Source organism: Argiope bruennichi, chromosome 2 (genome assembly GCF_947563725.1).
Source record: "Argiope bruennichi chromosome 2, qqArgBrue1.1, whole genome shotgun sequence".
Classification (NCBI taxonomy): domain Eukaryota; kingdom Metazoa; phylum Arthropoda; class Arachnida; order Araneae; family Araneidae; genus Argiope; species Argiope bruennichi.
In genome coordinates this window covers 62,200,212-62,212,703 of record NC_079152.1, presented here as the reverse complement: position 1 = coordinate 62,212,703, position 12,492 = coordinate 62,200,212, and the positions used below count along the sequence as shown (strand labels likewise).

The following is a 12,492-nucleotide window of genomic DNA, read 5'->3' as shown; positions in this document are numbered from 1 at the left end:
TAAGCAATAAGAACCATTATTGAAAAATTCCTATATAATTTGTTTATGTCAAGCAATTTAAAAAAACTCTCTTTGGGTTGTTATGCATCGCTTCTCGAATTGAACAAAGAACTATGAATTTATTTCAAAAACAACAACGTATTCAAGAGGCCCGACAAATGATTTTTAAAAGCGATTCCTTTCTAAAATACATTATTGTCGTTAATGAAACGTGGATACACGCTTATGCTACAGAATAGCTCAGCAATCCATTGAATGGCGATTAAAAATTGAAGCATGACTGAAAAGATCACAACAAAGTCACTCAAAAATAGTGATATGCTATTTTCTTTGTCGTGGTGTTGTATATTATGAATAGCTATTAACTACCTAAACACTCAATCAAAACTATTGTTTGAGTGTTTTGTGCTATTTGCGTCACGCAACCATCGAAAGAGGCCTGAAATGTGCCGGAAAAAAATAATGGATTTCGCGTAATGATAATATTTCTCTTCTCACGGTTCAATTATTATTTGTGAATTTTTAATCAAACTTTCAACAAATATGGATTCACAAGTTCTGCATTCACGTACTATGGCAATGTTGACTGTTTTGAGTCCTTTAATTCAATAAAAAATATAGCAACTATCTGTGAAGGAGTTTCACAAAAATAACTTTCCAGCCATGTTTTGACGATTGGAAAAAAGGCTCACAGAATTGCATTACATTCGGAGAAGAATATTTAGATTGTGATGCAAAAATTTGGACTAATAAATTGATATCGTTTATTTTATGCCATCAGTCTGAGTACTTTTTGGATTACAATAGTATTTTGAATATATTTAAGCGACCGTGTGAACTTAATATTATATATTTATGCATTAAACATACATTTGATTAAAAAAAAATTGTGTATGACAAGCCTAAAAATGTCAGCTATAAACATTGATGATAAAATCAGCAAGTGCGTCAACCTTAATTATTTATATGCAAACAATTAGTTTTTAAATATGCCTTTCAGTGGCATTGAAAATAAAGAATATTGTCTTTTTGTGTTCCGAAAATCGGAGAAGTTTACTGTTTTTTTAGATAAAATTCCTGTTTTAAAAAGATATTTCGAGATTTCAGCAGCTCGTAATTTAATCCCATAATAAACTGAAAGATAATTTCATTGTTGGTACTACGACGGCGTTTCATAACAAATTGTAAATGGTTACTTATGGGAATGAATAAATAGGTAAACAATTGATATGTTTAGTATTATTGAATTTTTACCGTCTTTCACAAAACTTCCCATTTTTTTAAAACTTTCTATTCCTTTTTTTTCAGACTTAGAAAAATTTCATACAAATTTATATTATTCTGAGCGCTTTTCATTATTCAAAATCAATGCAATAAGCTTAATATTTTGGTAAATATACAATTCTACGAAGCAAACTTAACATGCAATATTTACTATGTTCATTTGTAGACCAAGAATGGAATTTTTTTCTAGTATTTGGTCACATTTTAAATATTTATTCTTAAAAAAATTTTCCAAGGAAGATATTTTAATTCTTTTTTAAACAGTTTTTGTGCATTCCTGTCTATTTTATATGGTTTCGGTAAATCACTATATAGGATTTTTTTTTAATTCTAACACTAACAAGGAATAAAAAGTAACACAGATGCCATTTAAGTAATTTATACACTGATATTCATGTCAATGGTGAAAGTATTTTTTCTGGATTCTTCGTTAACTAGGTACTGATAATTCATTTTTGCCAGTTATGGACTTTTTATTCTAATAACTTTATTGCGATGTATCGACAAATTCATGCCAATGGTCACAACAATATTGCTGTCATTTTTTTCAAGAGAAAAAAATTAGAAGTGGAATAGACTTTGCTGAAATTTTATAATAATTTCAAACATAGAATACATAAACAGTCGATTTATTTACAAACATCTAATAATATTTACAAAATGATACACGTTTTAGATTTTTTATTTTTCTTCTGCTTAGTATTTCTGGGACTACCTTTAGGTTTTAGGAACTGAGGAATTTCAGATTCTAATATCTTCCTTTCTATAGGCTTTGAGTCAGACAAAACTCTATGCAGCACGATTCGATATGAACCTGTTACACTACTACGAGAGCCTTTTCGACTAGCTTCTTCCAGCATGGCGTCAGTTATCCCCAAATCTGACAGCTTCTCACGCACACACATATCAACACTCGAGAGAACTGTACCATTCCCGTTACAGTCAGCTTTTTCAGAAACCATTCCAACATCTGGTAAAGCTTCGGGAAGAGTCTGTCCCATCAACCAATTAGATTTCTTCAGCTGGTCCAGTGTGGTTCTCGACTTTGGATCTTGCTTCAGAATACCGACTATTAGATAGTGGCATTCTGTACTGAGGTAGTCTGGAATTGTATATTCGCCTTCCAGAATTTGTTTCTTCAATCCAGAAACTGTGGTGGCCTTGAAAGGCATAGTGGCTGTCAGCATGAAGTAGAGGAGGACACCGAGAGCCCAAACGTCCACCATGGGTCCCACATAACTGTCATCTCTAAAAAGTTCGGGTGCAGCGTATGGAGGGGAACCACAAAATGTCCTTAGGGGCTCTTGGCTATCTGGGATATGGGTGCTGAAGCCAAAATCTCCCACTTTTACTATGTTTGGTCCATGGAAGAAGACGTTTTCAGCCTTCAGGTCTCGGTGGACGATGTTATGTGAATGCTAAAATGAAAATGGACGGAGAGTTTTAGAAGTTTATGCATATAGCAATATCATAATTTGAACATAAATAAGGTGATAAATCTTGCTACGCTTTTAAAAAAACCCATCTTTCAAAATCTTTTGCTTACTATGACTTTCACCATTCATTTGAATTATCCAAGACTACGATGATTTTCAAAATGTTGAATTAGCAGATTTTTATCAGAATTGTTTTCTGTTAAAGGGGTTCTGTTTTCCAAAGTACCATTAGTCTCCACTCTTTTCTACGTTTTTTATTAACAGAATTCGTGTATTTTCATGTTTCTTTTTTTTAACAATATCATGAGAGGGTCAGGGTCAGGGTCAGCATCATGGGGTATTCCAGGCCATATTTTTCACCTAAACAAAAAATCGTAAAATCATGTTTAAAATTCAAATCTATAGAGATTATTTCACCAACCAGTTGCCATAAAAAGTAAAGAGATGTTTCAGACAAAGATATCTTCTCTTCTCTACTAAATGGGAAAACATTCTACATGATTATAAAATGAGCTAAATCTTTTTACTGATTCAAATGTTCAATATTCAAATTAGGTAGATTTAAGTTTTCTTCTTCCTCCGTTGCTTTGGTTATGTAAGAGTGTTCTATAAAAAATTTCACTACCATTCTTATTTTCAAAATGTATTGATTCAGCAAGCTGGAAGCAATAAGGCCTTACTTAACCCAATATTTTAAATTTTTTTTGTGTCTGTTTTGCTTGAAATCATAATAAGAATTAACAAAGGTATTTAGAAAAAGTATGCATTTTTTAAGTCTCTGTAATAATGGTCAAGACTGGATCTAAAATACCTTCTTAGCTTATAATTTAAATAAGGACAAGTATAGTGAAGAGATTTGGAATATTGAATTAAATAAGCAAGAATTATAACATTTGACTAGGGGCTATACTATGAGGTGCTTGATTTTGCCTTCTTTCTGCTCCTGAAATGAATATTTAAATTATTTTTTTGTGATGTACGTGTATTGAACTATTACTCTTCCCTTTTATTTTAGAAATTTTATTTTTTTATCCATTTACATTATTTACTATTTATATTGTATTTCAATAAATAACGAAGATTACTCAAAACTTACTTAAAAACTTTTCAAATATCTGAAGTTTTCCTTTAATGAAAAAAATTAATGCAATCCGTAATGATTTTAATATACTCACATTTTTTTTAGTGAAACAATATTTGTTTTACTGTATTTTATGCATATAATACAATGAATAATTTAAATGCAAATACAAAACATTTCAAGATACATTCGCTATCTGACTCCAAGGGGAAAAAAAAAGTAAAAACTAACAATACTCCATCTTTTTTTAAAAAGTAATTTTAATCAATTTTCCATTTTATAAAATTTTAAGATTTAGACTAAGGTTTGAAATTTTTTTTCTTCAAAACGATTTAATCCATGTTTAATCCATGTCTTTTGTTTAAAATCCTACAATTTTAGGATACTTATTTGTGCTACGTTTAACCTATTTTATAATCCTCTTTTTCCATTCATTTTGAAATCATAAATATCAATAAAATGGGCAACGAGGTACAAAATTATTTCTCAGTATTTAAATGTTTTTCACTTAAAATATTCCATTTAGATTTTAACTCAGAACTTATCTTGGTATGTGTTGAATATCATAAAAAATTACATTGAGTACATTCTACTAAATTTATGTCTGGACTATTAACGCTTAACGTAAGACACTAATATATTTATAGTAATTACAAAAAAACTTGAGCATTGTTTTCATTTATATTGCAGATAACATCACAAACTGAGCATTGACAGAAAACTAGCGAACGGCGGATGATATTGTAGTGAAAGCTTATAAGCCAGTTAACAGTTACACTACACGAGCAATTGCTTTTGTATTGTGGTCATGTTACTGGACTGTGAACCGCAAGGTCCCAGGTTCTATACTCGCTCATACCAATCCGCCACAATATAATACATGTTTCTACATGTTACATAGGTAATGAAATAGCTCCAGTAATTAAGCAGTTTTCGTTTTCAATATAGAATTCCATTGCACAGAATATTATCTTTTCTTAAAGCTAAGTTCTACAAATTCATGTTAATTACTTTTAAATATAATGCCTGCAAGGGTTATTTAAATAAGAGTATGGACGCATTCAGTGGTAACTGATCAACTCAAAAACGAAAGCACTGCAAAAGATTATTTTCTGTTAAACCTTTTTTTTTTTTACTTTCTGTATCGTATTTTAAAACGTTCTGCATTTAAGTGACCAAGTTAATGCTTTTTAATCTGTTCCATTCCGAGTTAACACCGAAGCTCTGATTGAAAACTATACTCCTATTTTTACTATAGAATAATTATATTCATTTGAATAATTGATTTAAAAATTAAGCAAGCTGAATAATTGATTAAAAAGCAAGAAAATAAAATTTAAAGCAAAATGATAATTAAATAAAATAATTTTAAAAAAGTAAATGAAATTATGCCAATGAAAGATTATTGAATTATGGATTTCAATATGTTAATGGAAATGTATTATGTTCTCTAATTTTTTCCTGATATTTGCATATTGATATATTTACTAACCGAATCGTTGAGTAATTGTAACCTGCTGCCTAAAAATAGATTTTAATGTTTCTTTTTATGTGATATGAGATTTCTTGAAAGAGCATTAGACTTTCCCAATGAAACTGATGGTATGAAATTTTATGTAAAAATAATTCGCTTAAGAAATTTTCTTTCATTTGGAATATTTGCAAGGGAACATAGACAAATGTTGCTAAATATAGAAAAGTAAATAAATTTGACAGAGATTAACTAAATAATTCTGACAAATAACTAACAGAAGTTAGTGCAGCTTTGCTTTCCTAATGTATAAGACGTTACTGGATAAACTTCTTACATCTCCATGCACTGTAAAAATGTGTCATTGATTATGGTAATAAATAATCTTCAAATTTCAATATATTTTTATTTCAAATAAAATAATTTAAGAATAGTGAATATTTTTGAAAAAAGTGCCACTTAATCTTCAATAAACTTCCATCACTTGGTAAACTTCAGAGAAAAAAAAGAGGACACAAAACAAAGACATTGTAAATTAGAACAAGACAAAGATGATAAAAATATGAGGTCACAGTTTATCAATATGTGTTGAAAATTCTAAGCTAGGAAGATAACGGAAACATTTACCATATGATCAACAGCTGCTGTAATCTGAGCGAACAGTGGCCTCGCAGCCTTTTCGCTGAATGAACCGTGCTGAGAAATCCTGTGGAACAGTTCTCCACCATTTGCGTATTCCATGACCAAATAGATTCTGGAGAGAGTTTCCAGGACTTCGTAAAGCCGAATGACGTGTGGATGGTGTAGGGTTTCCATGGACAAAATTTCTCTTGCGAGCATTTTTTGAGTTTTGTTGTCCAGCTTTGATTTGTCGAGGATTTTTACTGCAACCCTCTCTAAAATTTAAGAAATGTGGGAATTAATAGTAAGGTAATTCATATTTAACGACAACTAAGTTACGCCAGAACAGATTAAATGTTATTGTAATAATTGTTTAAAAACATTCTGTTTTAAAAATGTATGGCATATTATTGGATAAAAAAATTAAGCATAGGAATACAAATTAAAAATATACCTACAAATTAGCATGTGCAAATTAATGACATAAAATTTCATTAATTATTGTGATGGATGCGTTCAAATTATATAGATTCATTGCTTTTTGTGCTTATAGATTATTATTTGATATCAATCATTTACCAAAAGACAGATCGAATAGTTTTAATAGGCACTTATCCTTAAAAACTACATTTAAAATTCCTGCTTCAAGTTATTTCAAATGAAAATTGTTTCGCATTTGGACTATACTTAAAATAATAAATGCGTTACGAAAGTATTATATTTGAATTATCTTGAAAGTATAGATAATATATAACATATTTTTCACTGCACAAATATTCTTATCTTATACCTTCAGTTTCACATACAATAAGATCTGTATACTTGAAGGAATAATGTATAGATAAGATATTTTTAAGAACATTTATTCTGATAGATAAGATCTGAAAAGAATTGTTTTCATAATTTTCTGCCTTTCTTTCAGACGCAGTAGGAACGATTTCAGTTGATAAATAATGATTGCAGATAAGAGTCTTCTGTTTAACTTGAAACGATATCTCTAGAATGTTTTTCTGATATCAGAAAAAGGTTATTTACATTAGAATGGAATTACTTGTTGTTTTGAAAATAATCAATTTATGACAATGTTGATGATAATAGTTGTATGTCTCAATCAAATTAAAAGCAAAATCAGTTTTGGTTTTCCTTTTTTAAAGTTTTAAGCTTTATTCTCTGAACTTAATAGATGGAAAGAAACAGCAGGTAGTTTCTGTTATAACAAAAATGAAACGCCACGTTTAAAAACATATGAATATATATGAACAGTACGAAAAATATTGTATTATTAGTTAATTAATTTTTTTAAATCACATATAGAATAGAATGAATGCAGCAAAATCTCTTTGAGAAATCGTATTGAATTCTGACATGTCGTGGCACAAATATTGAATTATCAAGGGTTTGTATTCGATTAATTTGCAATAACTTTCATGCAAAACAATTTTACTTATATGACAAAGCAAAATTATCTTTAAAAATTAGATCCGACATCCTACAACCCAGACTGTCTTACGTTTGCTGTGATGGCGAGTATTTTTTCTTCCTTCAACAAGCAGAATAGATTCTGAAATTTAACCTGGCCAGTTTCATGCAGGAATGAGTTGTCGAAAAAGAAACGCTGTACTTAATAATAAAGGCGAATGTATCCCATGTAGGTGTGAATAACCCCTACACGTGATACATTCGCCTTTATGCTTACATAAGCAAATAGCTCCTACATATTGTTACGGAATTTCTGGGTTCGTTTGGATAGTGGGGGTTATATGGTGTGAAGAACGCTCAATCAGCAGGCGGCAGTAGAAAATGAAACAACGACGTTTATTTACACGAAGACACACAGGACAGCACAAAGACGACAACTATATACAGCACAGAAGACGATTGTCTTCAGCCGAGACGTGCAGCATACAACAGTATACACAGCAGCTCTACTCCGTCGCTGCTCCGCTAGTCCCTGGAAGACGAGTTCTTCACCGTCACTTCCGACTACTCTTCCCGATCTGGTTCACCGCCCAATTCACGACCGCCCGGCAGCTGCGGGTGCTTCCTTTTATAGGTCTCCGGAGGCGTGGCTAGAAGCCTCTCAACCAAGCAGGAACGTTCGAGGCGTATCTCCGTTCCTACTGGACGGTCGGGAAAATTCTCGATGTTTCGGGTACAATCTATTTTGGCGCCAAAGTCGCCAAGCTCTGGGACCTCCCATGGAACCAACTATGCTGGGAAGCCGAATCACAGGTTCGTAACATTGTTCCCTCCTAAGGACTGCACGTCCCGGGCAGTCCCACTTCAATCCAACAGCTGGCGTAGGCTTTCGAATTATGTGGTGATGTTGATGCATTTGGCGACTTCCGCACTTTCGAAGATGACAGCATTCACTAATTTGGCGGCGACTAAGGATCCATCCGAACCTTCTCAATGCTTTTGACACGGACCTCTTCGTCGTTTCGGATTGTACACCCAGACTTGATTTCTCTTCTTAAAAGGCAATGTGTCCCATGGAGCGAAACGCTGGATCGTAGTAGAGGCTACCGGAGTGAATTCTTGCCAGGCTGGTCGGTTGGTCACTTTGAACTTCCTCCATCGAGCCAACCGGATATCAGGATTGTCCAACAGTGCCTTCCGAAGTCCACTTGAAAGCCAGGTATTCTCCCTCGTCGACAAAGCTTTCACAGGAGTATTTCCAACTATTCCCGGCTCATTCTCGACACTCGAGAATTGTACGTAGCTCTCCAAGCAGGATCTTTTGAAGAGGACATCTGCTTTTACAGGAAAGATTCTTCTGCGACGACGTAACTTAACCGGATACACAGCAGATTCATCGGCTTCTATTTGCATGACACTCCTCGAAAAATCCACAGCAAAGCCGAATTCTTAGAGTAAATCGAGGCCGTGACAACATGGATCAGCGATTCCATCCATGTAGTCTTCTTCCGTGTCACTATACCAGGAGATACCAAGAGGCTTACAGAGAGGCAGTTCCTTTTATCTTTGGGAAGAATCCAATCCAAACAGGGTCGCATCAACTCTTGCATCCATAGGCATCGAGTACGGGTCGCCACCAACAGACCCGTCCGAAGAAAGTCCATCTTCTCCATCCCCAAGCGCCTGCACTTTCGGTTCCACCCCAGGGGACTTGCTCGGAGAAGACTGTTTCAGTTCCGCAATTATTTGACATTCTCCCTGTTCGTTCCTCTCCTTATTAAACTTCGGTTCATCCTCCGGATGGCTAAGCTCCTCTAAAATGACAAGGGTCTCCATTCGATCTTCAGTCTTTTCTTTTTCCACTTGGCTCTCGCTGCTTCTTCCAATTTCTTCCGTAAACTCTTTCATTCCTTCCATGAAGGCTTTCATTTCTTGCAAAAGTTTCTATTATGCTTCGCATTTTTATTAATAATTAAGCACCAAAAGGAGTTACTGCTCTATCAAATTTGATACAAATATAATCAATTTTTATAAAAAATTAAATGAGATGTTGGGATTACTTTGCGACTACTACGGAAAACATCACTGTAAAATTATTAATTGATTGATTAATTAGTTTGATTGATACGTTTCAGTCATTTCGCTTGCAGCGTAATTACTAGTAAAAATGCGCAGTATCTATTAATAATTAGTGCCATTATTAGTAATTATGCATTAAAATATTTCGGTTATTTACGAAAATGTTTGATTTTTAAAATTGGAAAAAATATCGTTTCAATGTTACGCATTTAATTTTTGCAGAATTTTGATTCATTACATTTTTTTGCATAATTTTCGACAGTACGGCTACAAGAAAATTCAGTTCGTTTTCTTTGTTTCCTTTAATTTTTAATCTGTGATTAAATATTAGATGAAACAAACATGATTTACCAAGGAAGCAAGATTCTACTTATTATCTGCGTAATTTACTTAAAGAATAAATAAAATAAAAAATGGAGAATTGCGAAAGACAGCGGGGAATTAGAAACGGTTTATCAACAGTATTATGATGTCTTAAAATCTGACTCCATTAGGAATGCTCTTATACATAATAAATAGAATTCTTGTTAAACTATTAAATTACTTAGTTTTGATGAATGTCACTATTTGATGCTTATAATTTCTTTATTGGAGGAATTAGACATTAGATTGATTATAAGAGATTTAATTATAAGTAAACATAACCAATATTCCAAGAGAGCCAGCTGGTCCTGAGCATAGCAGCTAATCACAATAATCCCTTTTTATACGGCTTAGTATAAAAAGGGATTATTGTGATTGGGTATAATTTAAAAAAAAAAGAACCAGCTGGTCGTCAAAGCCGGAAGTAGTTAATATTCTCATAATAAATGCAGATCCATAAAACAATTTTAAAGTCGATTAATTATTTTTAGTAAATTAGCAACTAAATGTTAAGTTAAACGTTTTTTTTTAATTCTATGTCATGTTTTTCAGCAATCTTATACACGATGAATGGTGGAAATTTTATGACTCAGATTCTCATCTAGAAAAATGTATATCTTTCTAAGATATTCGATAAAACAAATGGAGAAATGAAATGACTGAAAAAAAATTACCCGTTCCGTCTATCACGCACAAAGAAATGTCAAGGCAATGGTAAAAGATGTAAGGCAGCGTAAAGAATTTATTACTATCCTAATAGTTGGAGAGAAATGATTTTAGGCGTTCACATTTTTTTTTCTATTAAGGAAATGAAAAAAAAAACCCTAGAAAAAAAATCTTTTAGTTGAGGACACCGAAAAAGTTCATTGACCTCGATATCCATACTGCACAATCCTGTAAAATATTATTTAAAATAATGAATATAGTACAAAAAATATTTTATCTTGACATCAGGATTTTTGAATTCTCCAATAAATTCTTTGATGCATTCAAAAAAAAAAAGTTTTTATTCGTTGATATTTTTCGAAATCTAACTCAAAACCCTGAAACTTTTATGATTTGCAATATAATATCTTTAGAGTTCTGCAAATATAACAAATATATCAAACATTTTATAAGAAATACATGTATAAAATATAACTATTAATTTTTTACAATTTTCCGGAAGCATCGTTTTATAAGAAGAAATTTTAATTCCAATTCTACACATAATTCTTAACCTTTCCCATATGGTCAATGCAAATATTGTGGTTGTAATTTTTTTTTTCACAAAGTACTAGTCAGTACAGATGATGTCCCTTTAAGTCTTTTGGATTTATTTCTCTCTACTTAATAAATCTGTCTCCAATTAATGATTTTATGGTTTCATTTCTAATGACGGAACACAAGAATAGGTTGCCCTAAGCCAATTATAAGGTTTTACAGAACTTTTTTTTCCATTTCTCCTATAAATTCTTTATTTTAAAAGGATGTGTTGAGATCTCTTCCATCCGCAGTTTTAAGGTTAATCAGATTTTGATAAATCTACTCTCAGAAAAAATATACAGAATAAATCTGAACTTTAAAAAACTACGTTTGAAAACAGGTTGCTGATTTTGAATCTTTGGAAAGCAAGTTTACTTTGTATTCTCCCATTTCTTTTGATAAATATAGAATCTATGCTTAATTTTGAGTAAACGGACGTTATCGATTTCCAGTACAATATCGATTTAGAAATGAAATTCATTACACTTGGTTCAATGAATTTAGAAATATGTCGATTTATGCATGTGAAATATTTTGAATGCATAGAAATATTTATCTGAGAGGTATTATTTTACACTTCGAAGAACCGGAATTGTCAATATTTTATTTGAATCAGGCTAAGTTGGAATTTTTGAAACAAACCATCGTCAGCGTATAATAAGCTTATAATGGAAATTCACAAATGCTTGATTCTTATTTGTTTTTCCATTGAATTCGCTCATTCATTCTTGCTTTAAATACTTTTTTTTAATTACAATACTTGAATTAGTTAGTGAATGCGTGAAAAATATTGTACTCTTACCTTTGGTTAAAGCATGGATGCCCGCTCTGACTTGAGAAAAATTGCCAGTCCCTAACTCTTCTTTCAGCCTGTATAGACCGATTCTTCTCCCCTGAGTGATGTCCTGGTGCCATTTTTCGTCGGTCTGCAACTTCAGTAAGATTTTCTGGTAAGGTGTCAAGGAATCGAGTTGTTTCTCATTTTTTATTGTTTCCTAAACGAAAAAATCAAGTTAAAATAACATTTTCTAAAAACAACTTTTAATAACAAACTAAAAGATTGAATTGCTTTATTTTGATGATATTCTATTTTTTAAATTTTATTTGTAATTCATAAATATAAATGTCACGCAGTCTGGAAATAATCTTTGTCATAAATTATTACTTGGTATAGGGCTACATATAGAAAACAATTCTAATTAAATTAATCGATTAACTAAACTTTACCTAACGAAAAATTAAAAAAAAAATATTAAAATTATGTATTATCATCGAGAATTTATTAGTTTATAAAATTACAGAATTGAAGCACATTTGTAATAAATCTTTTGAAAATTCCATCCTGTAATTATGAAATAAAGTTTTTAAATAAAGGAATATAAAAAATCACTAATATTGGATACATATTCAAGATAATATATAGAAATGCATAACTATTTTGTTTCCTACACATGTCGAAAGTATCTTGATTGAAGGACCCAATCCATCTTCTC

At 31.7% G+C, this 12,492-nt stretch overlaps 1 protein-coding gene across 1 annotated transcript; it reads right to left on the bottom strand.

The window, feature by feature from the left end:
* Window positions 1–1,897: 1,897 nt before the first annotated feature.
* LOC129958620 (serine/threonine-protein kinase NIM1-like) lies at window positions 1,898–11,990 on the bottom strand. The gene is made up of 3 exons (XM_056071222.1): window positions 11,802–11,990; window positions 5,900–6,168; window positions 1,898–2,702 (listed from the first exon to the last, which is right to left on the bottom strand). Exons 2-3 carry the CDS (start codon window positions 6,110–6,112, stop codon window positions 1,938–1,940), a joined length of 978 nt encoding a protein of 325 aa, XP_055927197.1. The 5' UTR covers window positions 6,113–6,168; window positions 11,802–11,990; the 3' UTR covers window positions 1,898–1,937.
* Between the last annotated feature and the right edge of the window lie 502 nt (window positions 11,991–12,492).

Coding starts and splice junctions, on each gene's coding strand:
- LOC129958620 (XM_056071222.1), bottom strand. CDS start 6,112: ATGCTCGCAAGAGAAATTTTGTCCATGGAAACCCTACACCATCCACAC. Junction 2,703..5,899: donor CAGCAGCTGTTGATCATATG/GTAAATGTTTCC, acceptor TTTTCATTTTAG/CATTCACATAACATCGTCCA.